Source organism: Dermacentor variabilis, chromosome 11 (assembly GCF_050947875.1).
Source record: "Dermacentor variabilis isolate Ectoservices chromosome 11, ASM5094787v1, whole genome shotgun sequence".
NCBI lineage: Eukaryota > Metazoa > Arthropoda > Arachnida > Ixodida > Ixodidae > Dermacentor > Dermacentor variabilis.
The window spans coordinates 39,102,501-39,129,159 of record NC_134578.1 but is presented as its reverse complement, the minus strand read 5'-3'; the positions used below and the strand labels follow the sequence as shown (position 1 = coordinate 39,129,159).

Sequence of the window (26,659 nt, the reverse complement as noted above, 5' to 3'; positions counted from 1 at the left end):
TTTATATCTTACGTGAATTTGTTACGTTGTTTACAAGGGTTCTGCAAAACGTATATTTCCATTTTACAATATTTTTTTGACATTCATGTGTAACCCATCAATTTTGTCCGCTTTAGATGTACTACTAGATGCAGTTCACGGAATTGTATTATAAATTTTCCTTGCTGAGTTACACAGTTGTAAACTTGATAGTCTCGTTTTTTTGAAAATTTTCAATTTCTGCCAATTTTTAAAAAATATTGACAATCTAAATCAAAAATCCGAAACCAACAGTCACTAGACCTTAAGTTTTTCTTTTAAATGTAACAAACCTCGTCAAATTTGGTGCAGTGGTTGCCGAGAAAAACGAATTCTGCTTTTATATGTTTTTAGATAGGAGCATCCGAGCTAAAGCTTCCTCTTAAAGGCGAAGCTTAAGCGTCCTCCCAGATTTTTTCGACTCATTGCCGCGAAATCAAGGAAACCGGAGCTCTTCATTAATAACTCATCAATCTGAACTGATTCAGTTTTTCTCTGTTTAGTGTCCCTTCAACGTCTTTTCCCACGTCTCTTTCTATCTCATCACTCCCTCTTTCTCTCTTATCATACCGGCAATGATGTCGTCGGACGAGAGTGCGGCGGCACGGATGGGTAAGGAGACCGGGAGGGATCGTGGATGAGGGCGTGTGGATGGTGCGGGACACCCTGGTTCGGGCAACGGTCCCGCACACCGGCCAGCCGTGGCGGCCAGAGGATTGTAGACAGGGTAGAGAGGTGGTGGTGGTTGTGGTGGTGGTGTGTTGGCAAGTTGTGGTTGGTGGTAGTGACTGGGATAGAGTGAGGAGGGTGGTGGTGCCGTCTGTACCGCATGCCCGGGCTGGTAGCCTTGGTAGTTCGGGACCGGGAGGGGGGCTCGGTAATTGGGTTGCCCTGTGCAGGCCAGCGAGGAGAGCGAGAAAACAAAGAAAGGGAGAGAGAGAAAAAAATGTTGGGCGGTGCGAGCAGTATGCTCTTCGTCTAATGGCTTCTCATAAATCTGCAGATTTAGCTTTGAAGGCAAGCTGTATACTTTGTTTACATGAACGTGAGAACTGTTTTGTACAAGTGTGTTGACGAGCATTGCAAGTGAGCAGAGCATGCAAATGTGGCGTGGTAAGTGCTCTGAGAGAATGCAGGTCTATGAACAACAGCTCTCACTGATAGAAGGTTAACAGAATGAATGTCAACGCACTGTTTTATGAGAGATCTTGACAGATAAAAAGTGAGCTAAGTTGTTTGGGATCTCTTATCCCTTAGATGGACTGTTAACAAACACAGCTCACAAGAAATAAAGACCTAGAAGACAATTAGGTCTTACAACACCTCTGTGAAAGCTTTTGAATTTCATGCAAGTGTATCAACATGTGCTGTCGATGTATAATTGAGGTTGAGTATGGTGTGCAATCACAGTGCGCAATCTTCGCGTGTCCGTGACACTCCTGTGCGGAGTAGGCCAATGCATTCTCAGTGGCCATTTCTCCGAGTTCTTTTTTTTTGTTTCTGTACTTACTGTTGTAAGAGACATCGCCAAGATTGCCATGAGATGCGACTCCTTCTCTGTTGACATAGTGATAAGAGCACACTGCAGACACTGGAAATGAAAATAGATAGGGGAAAGAAAGGAAAGCATGCGAAGTGGAAGCCTTCGACGAGCGTGCAGAAAAGCATGTTGCATGTGCGCCAGGAAGGACGAACTTCAGGGACGTGGATTGAGTATAGCCAAGCACCACGAAACCACCACCAACCAACACAGGCACACACCACACCAACAAACGAGAGTTACTTGACGGAAAAAAATTCTCTGCTGCTTAATAGTTGACGCCATCCCTGGAGTCGATTTCATACTTGCGCAGAGGTCAACGCGCCTGTCCATACGCTATCGGGGGTCAAAGCAGCTTAGACCAAACTTCGAGCCGACCACCAGGTCGAAAGAAATCAATGGAAACTGCAACTGTAGTTACGCAAGCTATCATCAAGCCAATTTTGTGCCGCATGTCATCTTTGGATATCGCCAGCGCAGTCTTAAGCATGTGGCTCACTCATTTTAGTTAGTTAAATGGGGTTTAATGGCGCAAAAGCGGCTAAGGCTATGCTGCGCCAAGCACAAGGCGTTTTAAAATCTAGTTTATGAAGGAAAAGGCTATGTTAATTATCTGTATTTTATGTAAAAATCCAGTGTGGTCTAGAAGTTTACGGACGTCACATAATGGGACTAGCGGATCATCACCTAAAATTAGAGCACGGTGTAAAGGTATGTGTAGCTGATATAATTTGTGCAAAAGTGTTCGTCTGTGTGTTTCAATCTGCGTGCATGTGAGTAATATGTGCATAACTGTTAGTGGCTGTTGTCAATCATTTTAGAGAAGTGAGTTGGCCTCTGTACGCCTTCTGTATACATGTACTCAGCGGCGATCCAACGTAACAGCAGGAAAAGCCATTTCAGTATACCACTGGTCAAAATAATCTTCTTGGAATTTTACAAGGTAAGAATATGTGCATGAGCAAGAGCACATTTGGAACAAAAGCAGGTTGGTGAGAATGAAAGTGCGTGAAGCTTGCGCAGTCATGTCAAGTACATTTCTGCTCTAGCACTCTCACCTATATTGTAAAGGATGCACTTACGCTAAGCAGGTCATCAACGCGGATAAATGTTTCAGTTTAGAACGCCCACGAAAAAGGGTGTAAAGTAGGTGCGCAAAACAATAGAGAAAGTCATAACTGCTCGTAACATAACTGCTTCAGGCCCCTTCAGAGCACTCAAGAAGCGAATGGAGCTTCGTAGGAGTAGGATATCTCACACTCACGCTTGTATTCGTTGTTATAGCACTGCTACGGTAACTGTAGCCTCATCAGCAACGAGAACGTTTTCGTAAATACTTGACATAACGCTTGCAGATCAGCAGCAGGTTAATGTCAGAGTGCAGAAGTGTGTTCACTGATGTCACAGGGTGTCATCTTTGTGACTGAACGCATAGCGCACGAGCCTATAGGTGACGTGCGTCACAAAGAAAAGCGAAAAAGTTCACGGAAGCGTAGTTTGAAACTCTCTTTGACACAAATGATCCTTGTCCGCATCCCTAGAGTCACATATTGTATAACAGGTCTGTGTGCACAGAACCACTTTAAGGGACTTATGTTTTCGTTCAAGGATGTTTCTGCAGGGCTAACCACAATGAAAATTTGTTGAGGGCCCACTTCCTGAAAAGGGCTGTCGAGGGCTTGCTTCTCATAGAGGCAGAACAGGCAGCCCTTATATATATATATATATATATATATATATATATATATATATATATATATATATATATATATATATATATATAAAGAGCTGATATAACAATAACACTGCAGAAAGACGAAAGTGCAAGCATCTTGTTCGGGGTGTATACCGTAGACGGCCCGTATAGAGCCTGTATCAGCACGCCACCATAAGGGTGATACCTTTGACCATAAACTGCATGAACGAACGAATGAGTGAATAAGGAAAGCCACTGAACCGTTTACGTATGCAGACCGACAGTTCTAGGCGAGTCAATAAATTTATTGAAAAATTTTCACGCAATTAGCTAATTCCATAAAATTTGTATTGCGTAAAATCTGCATGAAATTGGGGCGGTGGCTGAATTCACAAAGCTTTTGTACAGAAGTGTGGCACGCCATTCGCCGGCCATGCGGCTTGGTCAATAATGTGCCCAATGTCACGACTGGCTGACACCAGCTCTTGAGAACAGTTCTAGGGTTAGAACGTTTTTGCGAACACGGGCTCTTGTGTAACATTTACGGAATCTCGATAAGGATTTTTGGTTATTTGTGGAAACTGCTCTGCTTAAACATTCTGCATGCAGTCGAGTGGTTCCTTATGTTTTTCGTCTTGACCTTCTTATGAAAAACGTTGTGGACCTTTTATGGGCCAATGGTAAAGATTCCGTAAATATAGCAAGCAATTCTTAGAGTTTTATGACTACAAATATATTACTAAGGATTCCACAAATATACCATGAAAGCCTTATAATGAATCCGCAAAAGTTCCACACTATACTTTGTAAAAATATGAGCTTGCACTGCAGCGAAAGCTACGAGGCGTGCCAAGGCACTACCACTTGCTTCACGTGCGCCGCCTAGTACGCCATAAAATCTAGTTCTGTGGTTTAGCGTCGTTTGCATTGTAAGTATATACGTTCATTCTAGCCAAGCGCTACATAAATGTGTGAACTGTTTCTTCATCTCCTATACATTGCCAGTGATTACGCTCCTTATGTGGTAGGAACGTGACAGCGGCGGGGCGCAGACGCGGATGGGCACATCGTGCACCGGCGCCACCTGCACGTCGGCTCCTCTGATTGGCTCACGCGCCCCGCAGTTCTCGGCGCACTGAATCTAGATTGGGAGACAGAATATAGTTCTCCGTAAAAACGGTACGGAAAAGATACGGAACTGTTCGATTGCCTACGGCATGAAATAGCAGAAGAGTCTTGAACTGAAACGCACCAGTCTCGATGACGCTCGACCATAGCCGATGGTTGTTAACTGTGCCGTTGCTGAGGTAGAGCTGGAAGTTGTAGTCCGTGCCGGGCAGCACACCGTCGATAGGCACGCCCTCTACGGAGTCCGTGGCCGGAAACGTGAAGTTCGGCCCGGGGTCACCGACGGGCGGCGAGTAGTCGACGCGAAGCTCGCCCCCAGGTAGGCTGGTGTACTCGCTGGGCAGGTGAAGCGTCAGCTGGCTCACTCCGCCAACCTGCGCGCAATAACGAAACTGCCATTATCATCATGCACAAGTCTTTGTTTTGTGAGCCACAGCGACTGAAAGACATGCACAAACTCACAGTTGTGCAAATGTTAGTCGTTCCCTTAGCATTTCAAACCCTGCGCATCTGTTAACAAAATACACACTCAGCTGTTTCAAGCTTAATTGCATGTGTGGTTACAAGCTATGTCGGCTTTGTAAGCAGGGCATAATTGATAAGGATATAATACTCTAATCAGCGTAATGGGAGCATTGCATCTTCCGCATTCGCGCACCTCCAGCCGCCTTCACAAATTGGTGTACGTATATGCCTGTCATCTCGATTCCACTGGTTTCTGAATGTCACTCAAGCCCCACGCAAGCAAAAGTGAATCGCGGCGAGCAACGAGTCTCCCCTCCAGCTAGAATATGAACGCGTACAGATCATGTGACAGCTAACGATATAGATAGGAGCGTGTAAGTGCGGCAACTACAAGCTCCAGGTCATTTAGCTGCCACGTGATATACATGCATGCGCACTATCATTCTCGCTGCAATGAAGGGTCATTGTTCGTCACGGGTGACAGGTGCACGCGCAGGCCTCTGTGATATTCAGAACACAGACGTGGCAGACCTACAGGAATATGTGAGAGCGGGCTGTTTAGGTACACGCGACCACCCCCCACGTATACCCTTCCACTGTGTATACCCTTCCACTGTGTATACCCTTCCACGTGTACCCTTCCACTGTGTGCACACCGCACAGTATGTCGTTGGCACTTGTACCATACATATATAGGCACGTCTTGCACAGCGCACGTTTGACGCTGCTCTTAAGAGGAAGGCCCATCCTGGGTGGTCTGGCCGGGCCTCGTTTGTTCTGCGCATGCGTCAGCTCATTCGTGCTAACCGCCTCACGCTGACACCGCCCAGGTAGACCCGTGAAACACTCGGGGCTGTTGACTCCCTCCCTCCTCGCCACGCAAGCCACCGCGCCTTGCCGCCTTGTCCGTCGTCCATTTGATGACTGGCGGGACGCCCGTGCAATCGCCTTGACCCACTTGTTATACAATGCGCGCCGCTCCGCCAAGAGCCCGCGAAAGCGCCGTGGAAGCCGTGGAACGTGGGTCGAAGCACCGCCCACTCAGCCGCGGCAAGCAATTTTCGTCGGTGCTCGGCAGATTATTGATAGGCCTCTTTGCGTCATTCAAAATGACCCCGATAGCCCTATAGGTTGACGTTCTACAGGAGTACATCAAGAGTTCAATCAAGGAATAAATGACAGCAGCAGCTGCATAGCTTCGTTCCATCGCTGATGTGAAGTCATTTTATAAATCCTTCCTCTTTATTGCGGATAAGGTGTGCCACAAACGCGCACAGAGACACATGTTGTTTTTGTTGTTGTTGTCCTGAGTGGCCGTGGCCCATAGCCACAGTGGGGCATATGACGTATCAGAGAGGTTTAAGCTTCTCTAGGCCCGCGAATCACCTTTCTAGCGTAAGGTTTGATCATCTCGTCACTGCGACCGGCTTCACAAACCTGAAGTTAGAGGATCAGCCAGCTCCAACTGAATCTATATCTATCGCAGTTGAGAAGGATGTCCTACCCTGAGGAGAATGAAATACTAGCCATTAATTTATGGCAGTCAGACTTAGCGCTCAGCAAGGTGCCCGCCGCCTCTTCCTTCCCCGACACACTCACACACAATCTTTCAGAATCCCTGCTCCGTGTATGCTGTCAGCTTCCAACGTCTCCTTTGATACCTCCAATTACAAATACTTATATTGACTACACTTTATCACACAATGGAATGCTATTGAAGCTATTTTTGAATAAATCTTGCAGGCTATAGAATCCCCTCAAAGCAAGCATACCCGTTCTGTAAAGTTTTTTGTTGTTTTTGTTTTCTTGTTCAAGAAGCGCACGCTGGTTCGCCTTGCGGATTGTAATAATCAAATGCGGGACTGGATCCGCGCCAGGCTTGTGCTGGCTGAAGTCAAGACCAATCAGAACAGGCGAAGCAAGAAAATAAAGATAAGCGACACGCCCTTGACCAGAACGTGCGCCCTTGTCGGGAGGGCAGCTCCAACTGGGTTGCTTATTTATAGTATAGCGATTTTCTATTGAAATTTTTGCTCCCTTTCAGTTCAACTACAGAGCAGGCACACACTGGGAGCACGTCGGCATTTCGTTGCCTTGTCGTCTGTGTGTGTGCGGCGCTCTGAACACGTACAAATGAGCTCAACCGCACCCACTTCAGAGGAACAAACTAGTCGCGTCCAGTCGGCCAGTGTTCAGCGCACGTCAACGAGTGTCCACGCTTGTTCCACCTACGCAAAGAAGCGTAGGCGCAATCACGAGACGCTGAATATGCGGTACGTGACGCTAACTCTCAGCGCACCCGTTCGTATTTGCCATCGCAGAGGACGGTGCCGCGCGTAGTGGCAGATAAAGATGACGCGAACACTTTTCACCGGTATATGGGAGGCAGAAATTCGCAGAGTTGGACTGCATGCATGGTCAGCTCAAAGTTTTGTACTTCTCATCTTAATGCGGGTTCATCTTTTGTTATGCTTTTCTTTTTAGATTGTCGTTAGAGCGTCTAGCAAACATTTTTTCATGGCCTATTGTGTTCGACGTCACATACTTGGAAAAGAATGCAGCACACGATAAACACAATCACAAAATATCTTCGTACATCGTCCTGTGTAACTGCGCTTAGTTTGAGTTATAATTTCCGTTTCAAGTTGTCCGTGTTTAGATGACTTCATTCATCGCAAAGAGCCAACCAATTCATGCCACCCAGAAAGGCGGTTTGCGAGTGAAAATACGCTGTTTACAGAGATAGCTTCCTAAAGAAATGTAACAGTTCTCTCAAGTTTTTTATTTAGGTCAGACTTACTTAAACGTTCATTAGTCGTCTCAAGTTTTCTCGAGTTGAAAGCGCCTTGATAAAGGCTTAAGTTAACCCTTTTAAAGAATACCTTGTTTTAACGAAACCTGCGCAATGGATTGGCGGCAGACGCAGCTGCGACGACGATGACCTGGAACCCATCGAAGCTTTTAAGAGCGTGGCTATTTGGGCGAGTTGGTATGTCATTACTTTTTTAAGCTTGTAGCGCAGCTCAGAAAGAGCAAAATGGAAGGTGTAACGGCTAAACATTTAAGCACTGTTTACTGCGCAAGAACTTTGCAATATTGTGCCCGTCGGCTAAATTAATTACATTATGAGGTCTTACGTGCCCCAACCACGATCTGATCACGAGTCGCGCCATATCTGGTTAGAGACTCCGGATCAATTTTGATCCCCGGTGTTCTTTAACATGCACCTAAACCTAAGTGCACAAGCGATCTTGCATTTCGCCCTCATCGAAATTCGGCCGCCGTGGCAGAGGTCGAGCCAGAGAACTCGATTTTAGCAGCGCAACGCAGTAGCCACTGGGGTATACCTCGGCAGGTGTTGTGTCCGCCGATTACGTGGCCATGCATTTAACGCACTCCATTTCATAAGCCCACACACCGCGCCAAGGGGTCGCAGATCGATATGACACAATAAGCCAGCGAGATCCGTCCCCCACGCACACGGCGTGAACATATACATCCCCCGCTTTTGTCATCCGCTCCTAAGCCTAACGTGGCGGCGTAGTTCACGGGAGCGATATAGGATGAAGCGCGTTAACCCGTCGCGGCACCGCGCGTAGCGGCTCATCAAATATTGAACGGGAGGAGACGAAAAAATGCATGGCGCTGGCTGGTGAGTGCACGTCGCGTTATGTGCAGCGGCGTTATTATGAGTGCCGCCCACGTTCGCTATTCGCGATGCGGCTGACCGCGACGTACGTGGCACGCGGAACATGCTAGGGGAGCGACTTATACGGTCACGGAAACGTCCTGCAGGAAGGTCGGCGGCTTGACAAAGGTCACAAGGGTCCTACGCTGTAGGGCTGTAACCGTGTGCTCTTGTTCCACACAAGTTCCACTATGTTAGTGGAACATTTAAGCAACTATGTTCCACTTAGCGAGACTTATGTGGAACAGCGGCAAGGAGATAGAACGAAGAGCCGATGGTCAAGGATATTTGTACCACATAGATACCGTTTAATAAGTGAAAATTGTTCGGAATTGAGTTCCACTTAATGGAAAACATGGGGAAGGAGAGTGGGAGTGTAATAAACGCCTTTCTTTTTCAGCGTACACCTAGTTGGTGTGGCGGACAACTAGCGAAAATGTGCGACGTCGCATCGTTAACTAACGGGACTTTCGTCAAAATGTACACACTTCCGGTGACAGTTTTGATTGATTTGATTGAGGAAGTTACTTAACGACACGAGCTTTCTTTAACGTGACCTAAAGTTTGTCTGCAGACAGTAGAAGGCTCGTATATATCTTTGTTGAAATGCATGCAACGACCACACATGCCGGACATCGAGCTTGCAATTTTAGTCGACTGTTTTGTTATTAAGAAGTGTAGATATTGTGCATACACAAACGGTGAAATCAGCAAGTAAGCAAAATGTAAGCGAACTGCATAATCAAAGCCTGGATCCGTATTTACGCTAGGAAATGTTTAAAACCGCGGCCCACGTACCTTACGCAGAATAACATGTATACAGATTATTCATAGTAATCTGCAGGTATGCGAAAGTGATGTGTTTTTTGTGTATGCAGTAAAGACCAATTTTCGCAGTGAACTTTTTAAACCCTCTTCCCACATAAATTACAGTTTTATTCCACTACAGTGTCTATAGGACGTCTGTAGATCATTCACAGATAAAAGGTACATTTCAGGCGATTCAGTTTGTTTGGCATTTATTACTTCTTGATACAAATGTTAAAGTCCACGCAATACTACAATGTTCACAGAGAAGACAGAGAAAGCAAGAGAGAAAATTTCAAGCGCCGGAAATGAAAACTACTGGAATATCTGCTTGCGGAAACTGCTGTTCTAAATCTTCTGGCATCGTTTCAGCAAATTTAGAAGCGGGATACTTGTACAGTCGGCAACAAAACTTACAAGACAGGTTTTAGGACAAACATGGATTAAGACCTGGCGCTTCTAATTTAATGATTCACCATGTACGCTCCAAGAAGGATGCTACAAACTTTGCATATGGGGGCTTTGCATGTGTAGGGTTCGCGGCAATTTAGACTTTTTGCAAGCCAGGTCGCCCGCAAAGATATGTGGGTAACAGCACATATAAAGCCTCTCCCCGCCCCCTTCCGATAACCGAGAAATGAAAACAATATGCACATTGACAAACATAAAAAAAGATACGCAACGTGTGCGATTACAGGCGCAATAGCTTCACGCAAACGATGTAAAGTAGAAAAAATTATAATCTCAGTTCTAGACCGTGACAAGTAGAAACGAATTTCAATTGAAAACGGAAACGTTAAAGAGAAATCTAGCACGCGCATAAATACGTTCTTAGACATCGCTGCCAGTTCTGTCTTGAGCGGTTGCAATAAGTCTACCCAGCGTCTACAAACTGCAGCGTCAATCTGTTTTTATAAGGAAACTTTCTTAAAGCGTCGACCCTATCCAGGAGCCCGCTGTACCGATTGCATCGGCAGAGTACGGCGCCACTTACAGTCCTTGGAGAATGCAGTCTTCTGTTTTCATAAACAACTGTCAAGGCCTAAGGCGAACAAATAAAGAAATAAAAATAAAAGAGAGGGTGTAAGATCAAGAAGGCCCGGTAGTGATACAGATGCGACGAACGTGCTATTTGGCTCGGGGCCTGCTTAAGCGACGTTTTGCGCATACGTTTTCGATATACCGCCGTGGTCCGCAGCGCACATCTCCGCAAAGAAAACACACACGCCCACGAGTGCTCGGCCGAGCGGCTTTTTTTCCAATAAGCGGCGACAATCCCAGTGGCTTTATGCGCAGGATGCCCTTTTCTGTTTCTCTATATAACGGAAACGTCTGTACGTGTTAACGCGAAACCCGTATACGAGCGAGGCAGTGGGTAGCAACAATACGCCTGATAATCCTTCATCCGGTGATCCTAGTACGAATCGTAATGCTTTACGAGAAATAGCTAACACGGAGAAACAAAATCAAGAAAGGGGCAGACAGATGAAAGACAAACAGACAAAAAATTAAAGAAATCCAAGTGCCATCATCTCTGAATAAATAAATAAATAAATAAATAAATAAATAAATAAATAAATAAATAAACACTTATTTCTCGCTACATAATTTGCTGAGTTGGTGCTGCAGCTAAACATGGTTGTCACTGATAACTTATGCCCACGGGACACATCATGCTGAGGTTGGGCCCTTCGTGCCGCATCTCTAATTAGAGCGCGCTCGATCATGCATATATCAGCTGCATCGGGTGCCACATATATGGTCTTGTATTAATTTGTGGCCATGCTTTTCGTCGTTAGGATTGTGAATCACGAAAGTCCAACAAAGGATATACGCCGCCTACAACAACACGGTGAGTTGTTCGTAACTAATGCGAAAATCCTGCGCTCTGTTTCCGGACACGCCACCGAGAACGACTTTTCTTTATTTAGCGTCCGCATTTTGTTATTCAGGTGCCCGAAATACGAATTATTCACTCCACGGCTTTATAATTTTAAACGTTTGAATTTCTGGCCCACTTGGACTAGAAACATAGCTTGCGTTGTTACGTGTTTACTAGCAACAACAACATAGGTTATAAATATCGGGCGCACCCGCCCACCTCCCCCCCCCCCCCCCGCACACACACGCACTTCTGTTTCTTTAGATCTGATACACTGCGGGCAAGTGCTACGCGTGACATCAAAGCACTCCGCCACAGAACTTGAGTAAGGGCGTATATCTCGAAACCTCCGTTAGGCGCACCAACGACGACTGCTAAATGAATGACTCCCTGTTACAGCGTTACAGCTACACCGCGGCTCATAAAGCAGAGACAAAACGGCGCAGTGACATTAAGCGAGAGCTCGCGCATGCCGAGGAAGCGCGAGACTCGCCCGAATACAGCGCCTGCCGAGCGTACGCAGCTCCCGTAGCACATACGCAGCTGGTTGGAAGGCAAGGCGCGGTGTGTCCAATGCACTCAGCAGCAGCGGCGGCTGAGCGCCACTTCTTCAGCCGCCAACGTGACCGGCAATCCCGGAGACCGATCTCTCACGTCGAGAGGGGTGGATTGAGTGCCTCGCGGGGGCGAGCTCTGGTGCCACAGTTGTGCCGCTTTTTCCCGCGCGTAAGCCGCCGTTAGTGCCTCCGCGCGTGCGATATGCGAACGGCGCAGAGACGGGGCACAGAAAGAGCTTGAGCACAACGCGCACACTGACAACAGTTTGTTAAAGGAATACTGATACGAGATTTCCGACTTTTCACTTCGTGTGTTGGTGCATTAACTGAAGGGCCTGGATTGAGAAAAACAACAGACTAATACTAGCGAGTCCTAGATTGCCTTAAATGTTTACTATAGTAGGCATTCTAAGAGCCAGTATCCCTGGAGTCCCTGGAGAGTCCCTGGAGCTGTGTGTGTCATGACGTCATGACGCCGAAGGTGCTCATTTGGGAGCAGTGCATCGTGACGTTTCGGAACTCGCTCCGGCCAGCTCGATCTTCTGCTAGGCTCGGTCTTCTGCTCATTCAACTCATGGACAGTGCTCCTCGGCCACGTTTAATCTTTTCAGAATTTCATCACTACGAATTGACAATAACTCGCCCTGTTCGCCGTCTCGTTGAACTTATGGCTAATCACGAGCATCTTATACAATGTTTTTTTAGCGCATACTCATTTAACCTTGCTTTAAGTAAGCTCCGCTTTATCGACCGAATGTAAGCCCTTCACTGTGTGCCACGATGAAAGCGGCGGCGACAAATTTACAGAAAACGAACAGCTCCGCGAGGCTGTTTGCGAACTCCATTAGCAACACTGCAGAACACTTTCTCAGAAACTTCGACAGAGATGCGTTAAAACTCTCGCCCCTGAAAACTGCATCCCCGGCTTCGCCGCTCATCGAGGGCAATCATACGACGCAAGAAGAACGACGCTGACCTCTAAGCGTCCACCGCCGATGATCCACAAAGGATCCATCACGGTAGGACAATGGCCCCTCTTTGGTTTCCATCTGTGGGTCCATACGGGATGCCAGAGAGCTTAGAAGTTAGAAAGATAAGTTCTTAATGATCGTCGAGTCCTCTTTGGGCAGCTTTAGAATCTTTCTTTCATTCCTTCCGTTTTTTTTTGTCGATCTAGTGTTGGGGATGGGACCATCGCTCGCCATTATGTCTTGAGTGTACTCGAGACCTTGCCCGGACAAGACAGCGCGAGACATGCCATAATGACGAGAGTACTATACCATTTGCGTGCATGGCGTCGTTCTTCCGGCGAGCACTTCTTCGTGACCAAAACGTTTAGCTGCTCGGTGCATCAACCGGTGAAGTCGCAAGACATTAAGGGGGAGAGCGCAGAGCATACCCCGGATACCTGAGTGCCTTAATCCATACCTGTGCCTGTATGCAGTCAACGTTTGCCTCGGAGAGCGTCATTAAGGCGTTCGGTTTCTCTACGCATCATCAAGGGGGACAGGGCGGAATTCCGTGAGGCACGTTGCGCAATGCGGGAACGCGGTCGCATCGTGCACGTGCGCGTATATTGGCGGCTCGAATTATAGGGACCGACGTGGTCGCTCTAGGGAAGTCTCGGCGCAAAAACAGCGAGTTGACCTCTACGTGATTCGGATGCGACCGCCTCCAGCTGTTCTGGCACATGAACTGGAAGCATTGATTTTAGTCCTGCAAACAGGTGGCATTGTCGCTCTAAAGCGAAACTCGCGCGTAGGGCTTCCAGAACTGAACATCCAAGATCAACGAGTAAGATCTTGTTGTGTAAGAACAACATCGTTCATCTTGTCAGCGAAACGCTGTTAGCTGTGCAGAATACGTCTACGATGAACTCACGCGCATCAGTTATCGTTTGCACACCGAATAGTGGGTTCGAAGATTAGCAGTCTACTAATTTAGATAATTTTCCGGAATGTCAAAAGCACCTTTATTGGTCGCAAGAAGTGTTTCGCGTGACTCCCCCTTACAGGAAAACTCCCGCTATAGCAAAACACTTTGCGCGATACCGAATGGCTTGCTACATGTAACGGGGTTCGAGCTGCATTTCGTTTTACCCTCTCTCGCAAGTCCGTCCGAACCGCATTAATCAAATAAAGGAGGGCTCACTGCGAACCCTGCTACGCGTTCTCGCCTCGTCACGTTAACGCCCGGAGGGAAAACACGTGTTCGCGCGCATAGGCCGCCCTATCCCGCGCGGTAATGAATTACTCGAGGATGTCGGACAGGGGGCTATCTGCTTTATATCATGTGGCCGGGACGATCGGAGCGCCCCCTACACTAATACACAGGCGGCGTGCTTACGCCGTAAGCACGCGCTGAGCACGGACGCGATGTGGCTTGCGGCGAAGAGGATTCCCGTAATTGATCCCCTTCCACAGCGCCCTCTGGCACGCCGCGTCATTCCTCTTAGCCCGCTTTTCCGGGTTCAGATGTCCAGAAGTGCGCGGATTTCGCGATGCCACAGACCGCGCCCCCTGCATACGCTCCCGCATCGCCAATCCGAGAATTCATCCGGCCTTATGTAGCGGTCCAGTGTACGTACACCAGACACTCTGTGTGGTATAAAGCCGACGTGCGCGAGACTTTCGTACATACGGCACGGCAGCTGCTGTGCAGCATTCTGGAGACTACGAGAGGTTTCGACGAGGAAGTCAGTATAGTGCGCAGAAGAAAGTAGGCACGATGAGTTTTCTGGCGGCAGTTCATTTACTTCAGGCCTTACTAGAGATAATGTTATAGCCTTGGAGATTGGCAGAGCTAACGACTTTTCTTGACACTGACGTAATGCGAAGACGAAACACATTTTAATGCTTTACACCCCAGATATGCAAACACCTACTACACGTAAGCAACTGTTCTATTCATCTGCTACAGCGAAGCTTTCGAGTCGCAAGGCGCAGTTTCGATGGGGATATTTCTGGCTTTTCGGTTTTAGAAACCTTCTTACTCGTTCCGGTCGTACATATATCGCTACGGGATGTCGCCACAAGCTTTGCTGTTTCCACCTACGTAATCGGCATTCCCCCACCGTGCACGGTACCGGCGCTATGCAGCTTCTATCACGCTGCACTGTTTTACGTACGCGCCAGCCAGTAGCTTAGACGTGGCAACGCAAAAGCGACGGTGCAGGATGCCGTGACGTGGCCAGCGAACTCAGCGCAATGTCTACAAGACATCCCTGAGGTGATGTCTACAATAGATCCCTCCTATGCTGTCTATAAGACGTCACGGGAAAGCTAACGACCCGAGCCGGTGTAGTGTATCCATACTTCCAGTTCCGCGCTGATCCTCATGCCATCAAACACAGCCGGCGAGTCCTGTTGGATCAGCGGAATCAGCACGTGGGATCTCTCTCACAGCTAGCCCTCTTCGTGGGCGACCGCAAATGGACGCAATTCGAGACTATCAGGGATCTGGCGGTGGGCGTACGCGGCGCTGAAATAGCAGCTCCCTCTTTCTAATTACCCCAGAAAGGTAGGGCACACTCCGAACCGACCCGCATGTTGGCGACTAGCTTAAGCCCGTATTCGGCTCCCACAACCGTATATCCTCCCCTATGGCTCCCTACAGCTTTCCCTTCCATTTCCCGCCTTCCCTATGAGGTCTCCCTAGCCCTCCCTGCAGATCGCTCCCCCGAGGCGTCATCTGTACTGGAGACGTTAATCCCCAACGGGCCCGAGCTGTCGCAAGGGGGTTTTGGCGCAAACATTTAGCGTTCTGAATTCGAGGACAGGGCCGCATTGAATGCGCGTGTACGGGATGGATAAATACAGTGTTGCCGCGTTTCGCCCGGGCGGATCTGTAAGCTCCTCTCTCGTGCTACGAGTGAGTTCGGTTTCTGCGTCGATGTGTTGTTCTAACGGCCTAAGACATCATTGGCACGTGGCGCGTGGAGCTCTCAGAATGCGCAGTGGTGCAGGGCGAGCGAAGTTACAGCCGAAGAAACAACACCGGTCAAAATGCGGCGTCGAAAATATAGCGGTCTTATTTTCTCGCTTCCCCATCGAACGCGTCGCTAATGGACGTCTCTTGCAATGGAAAAATCAAGAGTGAAGCGGGATACTGAAGGCAGCGAGGAAAACGCGGAGTTTGGTTTCGGTTCCACAGAGTTATATGTTGTATAACCAGCCGGTGCTTCTCTATGTTTTCTCAGCCTAAGCCTATAGTGCTTCCTTTTGACGATGCACCAGCAAGACGGGCAAGACTACTTCTTTCTCCCTTTCTTTAGTTCCTTCTTTCCTTCTTTTACCTGGGGAACATTTATTGATGCATCGCTCTAGAATGCGGCAGGTGCCAATTATAATCTCGACGAGCCCCTCTCGTACGGATTCACCTTTTGGCTGGCTTTATAGTTAACCAAGGTTGTGATGGAAACTGAAGTGAACATTTTTGAGTATCAATTTGTCACCACCCTATCCGCCGCAGTTGCTTAGTGACTTTGGCGTTGCGCTGCTGAGCACGAGGTCGCGGGATCAAATCCCGACCGCGGTGGCAGCATTTCGATGGGGGCGAAATGCAATATAGCCCGCGTACCCTGCACTGGGTGCACGTTGAAGAACCCCAGGTGGTCAAAATTATTCCGGAGTCCCCCACAACGGCCTGCCTCATAATCATATCACGGTTTTAGCACGTAAAACTCCGGAACTTCTTTTTTAACGTGTCACCAATTCTTGTGCTTCACATTTAATACACACGGGTGTTTTTGCATGCCCCTTTGCTTTAAACGGCAGGCGACCACCGAAAACAGCAGCACGAATGACGGTAAGAGTAAAGGTTGCGTTCGTGTTCACAAAATAGCAGACACAAGCAGCCGATGAGCTAAGTGCGGTAGGAGGAAGGCAAGAGGGGTTATATTATGGATAGTTTGTTCTCCTGACGAAACAACATTGACAACAACGACGACGACTACGACGGTGGCAAACAAACAAACAAGCAAAAGCTTCCGAGCACAGAGTTCGAAACGCTTAACGGTAAATGATTCCTGAATCCAGCAAGTTGCCAAAAGGCTCCTATTCATTTTCACTGTCTCTGAGCCCGAGAACTCAGTAACCCGCTAGTGAAGAGTCAAATTCAAGCCGGATATCCGAATGAATCTCCCCTTTTCCGATAGGAAACTACAAAGCAAGCACGAACAGCAGAACCGTCATTTCCTGTCACGCGCTCCGTTAGCCAGGGGCGATCACTTTTATCTTCGCGACGTTATGTTCCCGGTTCTATTTCTCGTCGCTTGAGTGCCGAGCCGAAAGCCCGACCCGGCGTTTTTCTTTTTCTTTCTTTTAAAGCTCCTCGCTCGCTTTTAGACTCTAAGTGGGGGGTGCACGTGTATGTATGCTTGCGTGTCGGCCCAATGGGAGAGAAAGAAAAGATGAAACAAAGAAGGCGAGATAGGAGGCAGGCAGTACAGAAGAGGAAAAAAAAAGAGCGGCACATCGCTCGAAAGAAAAACTTCGGGAGAGTATTTCGGTTCTCGGCAACACGCGTTCACTGGGGCTTGTTCCCGTGCACTCCGCGGGGTTTTTCTCGCTTGCTGCGAGCAGCGGGAGACTCTTTATAACGGGAACAACAAAACGGGGCAAGCGTGGACAGAGTAGTCGTGGAGAGAGAGAGAGAGAGAGAGCATGAAAACAAGTGAAAGATGAATAACAAAAGAAAAACAGATGGAGGTGGAAGAGGGTAGGACTTGGAAGAGTAGAAGCCGGCCTGTTGCTGAAGCCAGCAGCACAGTTGAGACGGCAGCAATGAATGGCAGACGGCCAAGGCCACACGGGGACCGCGGTCTCGGCCGGCGGTTTGGGGGAATCAAAATAGAAAGAAGTGTGTGCGTGTGAGAGAGAGAGAAAGAAGGAAAACAAAGAGCACAGGCGAGAAAGAAGATTGACACTGACACAGAGTCGGTGCGACGTCGCGGGAAGGGCTTCCCTTAGCCTTTGCGAAAGAGGGGAAACAGACGACACAGGGAAGGCAGGCGACAAAAGAAAACAGACGGCAAAATAAAGAAAAATAAAAGAAAAAGCAGACGACAAAGAAATTAACCTCTGTTTTGTTGACAAGGGTGCGGCGGTATAGATGAAAGTACGCAGCTGCTTACAGCGACAGGGTAGAGAGCTGAAAGAAGGATGTGGCGTGAGATGTGCTAGTTTGTAGCTCTAAATGGTGGGGGAAGCACTGCAGTGCGGTTGCGTGCGTTCAACACGGTCGGGAACAAAGCACGTCTGCTGACAGACGCGCACGTGTCACGGTGGTGAAACTCAGGGGCCCATAAGTGTGTTGTTCTCTGGAGCGTGTACTTTCAACTTAAGCACCTCGTAATTGTTAGCGTATATGTAACAACAGTGAAATACAAGACTCAGGCGGTGATCATATACGTGCATCGGATATAACGAAATCGCGCATATGATCGGACGGTACCTGCTATGACGGCCCAGAGGGTTTGCTGATGGCGCCATAGGGGATCGTAAAGACCTTACGACGGTAGGAGGCAACCAAAGTTTTGCTCCGTTACCACGACACCAAACATAACCACAATACATACATGGGAGAGAGGGAAGACTTTGCCTATATGCATACCCAGTGCACTTTAGGAAACCTTACATGTGAATTACGCAGTGATACAGTATTCCGTTCAATCATTCGGCTTTTAACCCAGCTACTTACATATGTGAAATAAAAGCTGCATGAACTTAAGCATTGAAGTATCTCTGACAGGCTATAGCCAACGCTCCGACAGGTGAACCTACATTTGTCAAAGGCGGTCTTGTCATATCCTTGGAGTGTTAACTCTAGCGGGTTAATAGGGTGCCGTCACGTCGTGTCACTGACAGACGGGCGACATCGACACTACGAGACGTCACCTTACCAACCCTTAAAACTAGCACGCCAACGATGACAAGGCCGCCTTTGAGAAAGAGAAGTCTATCTATCGAAACGTCTTCTAGCCTGTCTGAAGGAATTCATAATTGTTTATGCAACTTCTTTTTCACAGTGTGCTTCGAGCTGTCGGCTCCAGCCTTGACTTTGGACTAATATAGAGGTGCAATTCCTTTTTTTTTCTATGGTGTAAGCAAACTGTATGAGGCCTCCTTAATTTGCCTAGACTTCAGGAATGATATTCCCAATGACCCACGCTCACGTACGCATGTTTGTGTCGCATGTTCGACGCTGACTATGCCTATGTGGAGGTCTAGCATTTGCAATTACTCTATTCAATCAGCGATCCTAAAAATGGTTCGTCTACAAATCGAAAGAGGATGAAAATACTCCTGGACACGTAGATAATTTTATCCTGCTTGAAAAGTGGTATTTAATCCCTAAATAATAGAAACGCGAATAACGTAGGTAAAGGAAGGTCGGGCTATTTGATCCGTGCACAGTACTAGGGAGTCACAAATAGCGTTCCTAAGAGCCTATGCGTACCCAAAGACCCAAAGTACTTTTGTATGCCATTTGCGTTCTTTTATACGCCTCGGCTGATATCACCGCCTATGCAGGGGTCCCATATTTCCAAAATTCACTCACGCTTAATCAACAAAGAGAATAGTGAAGCCAGTGCCTCTGGATAGATAGGTCCCAGACAAACACAAAAACATTGAGTAAAGAATAAAAATAGATAATGCCAACTCTTCAGGGCAGAGAGACAGCGAAATCAAAATTGTTTGACCTGTATTAGTGAATTACGTACCTTCTACAATATCAAAAAAGAAAAAAAACCGCTCTTAACATGAGTAAAGAGAGGATTGGCAAGCCAGAAAGGCCGCAAGAACGAAAGACGACACAAAAGACGTCAGATGGACGTTGCGGCTCAGGTGGTCATGGGCGCGAAATTCAAATGAGCGAACCTTGCCTTCCATTTGCTCTTTTAATAACCAACCAGTTATCACGAAGTTAACGAAAATAGAGATTTCAAAGAATGGTTTATGAGTCCCAAGATATTTAATGTTTCTCTTTAGTGTCAAATAAAATCGCGTTGACTCGATTGAAGCAAAGCAAAGTCTCGTTATAACGAAGTTGAATGTGGAGCCAGAATTACTTCGTTATATACATTACTGCGTTATAATTATTATTTCATACACTGTCCACTATTATGAATCCCTGGGGATTCAAACAGAGCTTCATTTATTTCGCCATATCTGTTATTCCTATAACCAACTTCGCTATAACAAGATTTGACTTAGCACCTTTTCGTAAAGTTTCCCAGACTATATAATAAACTATAATATGCATATTTTAACGTTGAAACACTCGCAGTAGTTTTCCTGTGCATTTCATGGAAGGTTCTATATGTAAACGTAAGAGGATGTGCGAATTTAAATTAAGCTCGTCCCCCACAGCACACTGAACAATAAAAAATTTATTGATCGAGCAGGCCATATGTTTCTTTTTAATGTTTGACATTTTCGCTTTCATTTTAAAGCATTGCGTTATATCTTTTGTAACGCTTAATTGTGAGCTGCGTTGTAATAGGTCGGTACGTAGTGAAGCAGGAATGGACACTCCAAATCATCATGTGGTAGCTTCAAAAACCAAACAGCCCCTGGGCTAACAATAATTTAATAAAACTCATCCAGCGTTGCTTCCCGTAGGAAATAAAAAAAAATTGATAAGCCCTGTCGACGAGATAATTCGATACGAGCGACACTAAACGTTGAACGCATAGAAATGCTTCCAATTCGGACGTTATCTATCCTCTCAGATGGCATAATTGTTCCACATCCTGAACAATAAAGCAGTAGTAAATACGGCAGCCCTCGCCCAATGAATAAATTCTTTCAGACTAGGAAAGCGCGCTCGCTTATCTTAGGATAACTGAAATCAAGGCAGAGCAGAACAGGACATTCAACGTTCAAGATGGCAATGCAAAAAAAGAATAAGTAACTCTACTGAAAAACCAGCAAACTGCTCTGTTCTTCCCTCCAGCACTCCGGCGACGGAAGCGGTCACTTCACGACGCAGATCATGGCCTCCGAGATTTGGATACGCGCTACGTCCTGCGTGCACCCTTCCATCTCGGAGGCGAACCGAAGATCACAGCGATTTAGAACGCTCACCGTAATCGGAGTCATCGTTGTCCGCCATGCTTAAATGTTGTGAGATTCGTCGCGGTAGCTCAAGGGATACGGCATTCTGGGTACGGAGCACACGAAGTCGCGGGGTCGATTGTCGACCACGACGGCCGCATTTCGGTGATAAAAAAAAGAAACTGCTCGTTTTGTGAGATTTAGATGAAAGTTAAAGAACCCCAGCATGCTTTAAAGGACCACTACGGCTGTCTTCGTAAAGCAAATTAATTTAATTTTCGTGTTGCAAAAATGCGTGCTGACTGAGTTATGTTTGTGCCCATTCCCTTGACCAATGCCTCCAGTGTACCATGTAGGATGACCACCGCAGTTGTTTTTTGTGCATCTGATAAGCTATTATCGCTAATTATTATTATCATTCTTGTACCCAGAAACACAGGAAAGCAGGCTACGTCATAGCCGGCTATCTCAAAAATCCCGAATTCATTAACGAAGGAAATATTGAAGAATTAAAGAAAATATCAGAAAGCACGATACACACACGAACACAGCTGAGCGAAAATTGCCTCATCTGCAGGCACCAGCACCGAGAGCACAGTCCCGTAACTATAGGATGGTCGTTCATCGCACAGGAGTGAAAAGTCTACGCAAGTCTCCTCCTATACACACGGGGACAACACCACAGCGAGATCAGTTCGTAAAAAAAGAAGTACAATGAATATTATTGAAGAAAAGACTTGTCGTCCACCCAAATGTAGCGCGAGACTACAAAGGAAACTTGTACGGGCTTCTAAGAAAGAGGCTGCTCGATTAGTATTATTACTGCGGTTGTTGTTCTTGCAGGCGTCGACGTTCGAAGCAAAAGCATGTGGCGCATATTTTCTTTCCTTTCTAATGCGAAGCATTTTCCGAGTGCATTCACTTTTAACGCGGTAGCGTTAAGGGCCCTGCGTCGCAGAAAATGCGGCGTCGATGGAGTTGTCTGTGAGCTAAAATTTTCGTATATCTTTAGGTATATGTATTTAAGAATGTCACACCTTGCTGTATGACATGCGGTATATGCGCGTGGTACATTGCCACACCGATCTATCACTAAAGTTGCTCGTACCTTGTCTTACATTCTTGACAAAGTTATTCCTCGGAATTTTGAGAATGAGAGCCCACAAAGAAATTCATGAAACAACGAAAGCGCATGCCTTTTATGTTACATCTTCTCAGACTTAAATATCAGAAGTGCGGAAGAATAACAGAAACCTGAAAATGATGTAATTTTCTTGGCGCCGCTGTGCACTACGTCCGGGATCGGCCCACGCAAGAGGGCGCTTCTACCAGAAAGCTCGCCTTCGTGCATAGCGTTCCCCGCCAGCGTTTCCCGGTAGACATTACGGTTACATAAGCTGCAGTTGCCGGAAAGCGGGAGAAGCAGTCAGGTATCTTTGGATGCTATCGCGTTCCACTCCTAAAGGAGAAGTTTAAGCGTCCTCCAAGTTTTCTTTCTTTTTTTTCTAAGCGGACGGGCGTGTTATCTCTCTGTTCTATCTCGCCGTTATGGTGGGCCGATCCCGGTAATAGGCAAGTCGAAACTTATGTGCCACAGGCGCGATAGGGAATCTGCACAGGATATGTGCACTGGGGCCACCATGTATGTACCGGTAATGTGCCACTCTTATTTATTTTGTTTTTAATCTTATATGTTACCATTAGAAAGGCACTCGTCTCACTTATAAATATAAACACTACAGCCTATAATCTCTACATAGCTGCTCGCTGCACAACAGTTGAAGTATTCATACTAGCGTTCTCTAGCAATCATAAATGTGTCGCATTACGTAGACACCAACTGCAGCTGAGTCTGCCATACAATATATATATATTTGTCTGTACGTGTGCGTGCGGCGAAAGTGAAACCAAGAGACACGCAGCTTGCATTCGAAAAAACACGGCACACCACGGCGCAGGCTAGGAACCCAATGCGCGAGGAAGCGTCGACAAAACATAACCTCCCCCGGCACGTAGTGTGTACGCGAGACCTCCTCGTGGCATGTACGGCGTACACAGAGGAAACCAACGGTGGAGTTCCGGGCGCGGCTTCCCTCGCGGGGCTCGACCTTCGACCGCGGGCCGGAAGTGGGGGGAAGGGGGGGGGGTATTCAGCGTCCCCCATTGCGCGTCGCGTCCACCGCCCTTCCGCTTATCTCGGTACGCCCGTCCCACGCCCGTTCCTTCGCCTAGATGTCGCCACATGATTGCTGGCGCTTCTTATAGCGCGAGTTTGATCCACGCCTGTCTTTTAACTGCGGGAAGAAGGGGGGGGGGAGGGGGAGAGAACGTGTGTGCCCCGTAGCCAGTGGCGCTGGAAACAAAAAATTTCCTGCTGGAAAGCATATGCGTCGAAGAAGAAAAGTAGAAAGCATAAAAGAAATATTCGACGGCAACTTCCTCACTGTGCGTTACTGTCGGTTGAAGAGGACACTGCGGAAGTTGCGACTGGGGCTGTCGGCTGATTTATAGAACGCACCACAGATGAACCAGTGTCGAAGAGCGTATTAGTATCAGCGTATCACTGTCAAAGAACGCATCAAAGATCGTAATACGAACGCGCGCGCATCTTGCGATTGGCCGAAGCTTTTTCCAAAGATTATTTACAAATGCGCCGTTCACGATCTGTCTATCGTCATAGTGATTATTTATTTATTTATGTATACTGAAATTCCCATTGGGAATTTTAGCAGGGTGAGAAATACATTCATAGGTTACAATAGCTTACATATAGCACATTGTACGTACAGATACAGCATGTTAAAAAGAAAGGTAGACAGCACGAACGAAACACACTTCAGCGTCACGCACAAAAAGGATCGCATTGTTATCTCGATGATCGGTATTAAAGTGAATTGTCAGTATCATTGTTCTGGTTATCTCAGGTCACGAACAACTGTGGCTTCGAGCATTTTATATTTTTCCGTGCTCAGTATGTTTCCGACAAAAAAAAATGTTTTTGCAAACTCTTTTCAGCCATGCTCTATGTACGTTTTCTTCCCTGCTGTCGGTGCATGAAGGGCTTTACCCTCGGGCCTCAGCTTCTGCCATTCATCTGTAAGTGGGAAAATCAGTGGTTGGAATTGAATTGGAAAGCTGTCTTTGTGACACCTTGACACGTGTATAATACTTAAGTGTATTTAAGATGCGTGTCGCACTTCTCTGCGCCCGTGCCCCTCTCCTCATCACTGTTCTTGTCTCGACCAAACCCCGTACTGCATTCGCACATCAACTTCGTGACATTATCGACGTCTCACACTGAGCAGTCCAGCTGATTCGATGTTGACGTTTCGTCATAAACCGTTTACGGGGCTGTGTATAAACATAAACATTTGCACGTGATCGAAGTTGTGGGCTGTGCGGGGCATAAAGATAAACATTGTGTGAGGTTGCACGAGTAATATAGGATGAAAGTAAACATCATATTGCACGCACTGCCGCCAGTTTGAAAGCATTTAATTGCCCGTTTCACTAGCACATAGATTCCATCATGTGCTTTTGAACTATGCATCATGAGTGAGGGGTGCCAGAGAGTTGAGACGTAAAAAAATCATGAACCGTTTCACTCTGTGACGGTTGATGACCAGCGAAGCTCTTAAGCACGCGACTGAGAGGTGACACAGAATTTTGAACAAAGCTAATAACTCATTTAACGTGATTTTTATGTGCATTCGCGTGGACGACGACACCGCCGCTCCGAGGAGCAGGGGGAGACTGGACACGGGTGACGTCACGCCGGGAACGCCACCACGGGAGAGCGGAAGGAAAGAAAAGGAGATACGCCAGCGCTTGGAACGCTGACGTAGAGAGGGCGATGCGAACGTAGACATGGCCGACGCAGGTCAAAGTGTAGTATCTGTTCAATGTCAGCTTGATATCTGATACGGGTTCTGTTTGGACCCAAGATGTGAAACTTACTTTATGCAAGTGGGCGGAGTGCTTGTAGCCTTTCTTGCTGAACTCTTGTAGCCTTCGTGTTACGGGGGGTCTGAGCCATTGCTTACGGGGGTATGAGCAATTGCTGATGATGATAGATGCCTGTTTTGACCTTGTTCTTCACTGAAACGTCCGCTGTGCGCGTGATGCCAGTGAATTTAAGCACTGTTCGCTTCACTTTTCTGAGTGCTTAGAGCCTCCGCATTAGGAGGGGGATGACCCATTGCATTTTTGCTTGCTTAGAGGGGTATGAGTCATTGCTAATGAAGATAACTTTCGCTGACGCACACGAAAAAATACATGGAACACTACCAGCGTAACAAAGGACCAGTGAATATACACCTTCACCGCGGCTTGCACACTTTCGTGAAAGTCGTGAACTTCAAAGGAAATGTTTAAAAGACCATTTCTGGAGCAAAAGCGTTAATTTAAGAAATTTTCTCCGAATTTCTGCGTGCACTGTAGGAGATAAATGTAACAACTCGAGTCAGAAAACCCGCGAAATTGAGAAACTGAGATCGTCAATGCATGCGCAAGAACAGTTTTACGGTAATCGGCCCCGTCATTCAATTTCGTCCCAGCGAGACAAGTTTCACGACTTTTCTTTTTTTCGGTAGCCGCATTTTCCCGAAATTTCGATTGCAGAAAGTTAAAAAGAAATTCATTAGGAAGATCAAACCTTGAAACATATCTGCACAAAACGCTACAACTTAAAACGTGCACAAGAGAGAGAGAGAGAGAGAGAGAAATGAAGGCAAACGTAAATTGATCGGGAAGCGGCAGCTTAACGAATTCGGTGCGCCTTGATGCGTACAACGTCGCTGTCGTTTGCAGCGAGTGCTTCGCGAAGAACTGGAGAAGCGCACAAATCGCCCGCGGTGTTTCGCAGTCCATCACACCGCTCTATGTTGGCGACACGGACTCTCGCTCCGAAAACCATCGCCTTCTGTGCTGTTCGTGTGTGAATATGCGAGCCTTTTTGGACAAAACGACGCGTATCACTGTAAACACCAGGACGCAATACGAGGGAAACTTAGCTATCTGCGCAGAGCAGGTGGGGTATGCTGCAAGTGTCCACCCAGTGGACAAGTCCATCCCGTCCGCTGCTGAAGCGCTGATTGGCTCGGGGCGCTTGTCCCCTTCTGACGCGTACCCAGCCCAGCCAATCAGAAGTTCAGCAGCAGACGAAATGGACATGCCCACTAAGTAAGACGTTTACTAGAAAAAACACCCCCCGCCCCGGCCACCCGGATGACCGATGGGTCTATTAAGAGCTACAGAAGTGGCATTGCGCAGCCGCGCTCAAGGTAGTGGGCTCGATCTTGACCACGGCGCCCGCAATAATGACGGAGGAGAAATGCAAGGACGCCCGTGTACTCCAATTCATGTGGCCAAAATTAATCTGAGATTCCACGCTATACGGCGTATGTCGCAATTGCATCGTGGTTCTGACACGTAAAGCCCCCCAAATTTTCATTTACAGTGCGTGGAGGGAACCGCAGTCGACGACGGCAGATAACTAGACGGTGCGATGAAATTAAGGGATTCACGGGCCTACGATGGCTGTCAGCTGGCAAAGGGGAGGGTAAATTGGAAACCTGTGGGAGAAGCCTTCGTTCCTACAGTGGACATGATTAGGACGATGACGACTGCGAACATTACGAGAGAGCGTGCGAGGAAACAACGCATTTGTTTCTTATCTACGACTGGCGGTAATTGACTGACTGATTGAACATTTGGTTGCCTAATTATTGATCTTAACGGCACAAATCCACATCTGAGCTTTGGGATAAAATCCCTGAACCTTGAGGTTGGGATTTTCGAGCGAACTCGTGAACGACATG

At 47.3% G+C, this 26,659-nt stretch overlaps 1 protein-coding gene across 3 annotated transcripts in view; it reads right to left on the bottom strand.

The window, feature by feature from the left end:
* The window catches only part of Ptp10D (Protein tyrosine phosphatase 10D), a 174,220-nt gene that overhangs the window by 50,605 nt on the left and 96,956 nt on the right, over positions 1 to 26,659 (bottom strand). For 2 of the 3 annotated variants that reach the window (XM_075674745.1, XM_075674744.1), the window contains exons 2-3: positions 4,507 to 4,756; positions 589 to 909 (exon numbers count right to left, since the gene is read on the bottom strand). In XM_075674745.1, coding sequence (XP_075530860.1) covers positions 589 to 909; positions 4,507 to 4,756 — 571 coding nt within the window. The remainder of the gene's footprint in view (positions 1 to 588; positions 910 to 4,506; positions 4,757 to 26,659) is intronic. The other variant, XM_075674746.1, reaches the window with a different exon arrangement.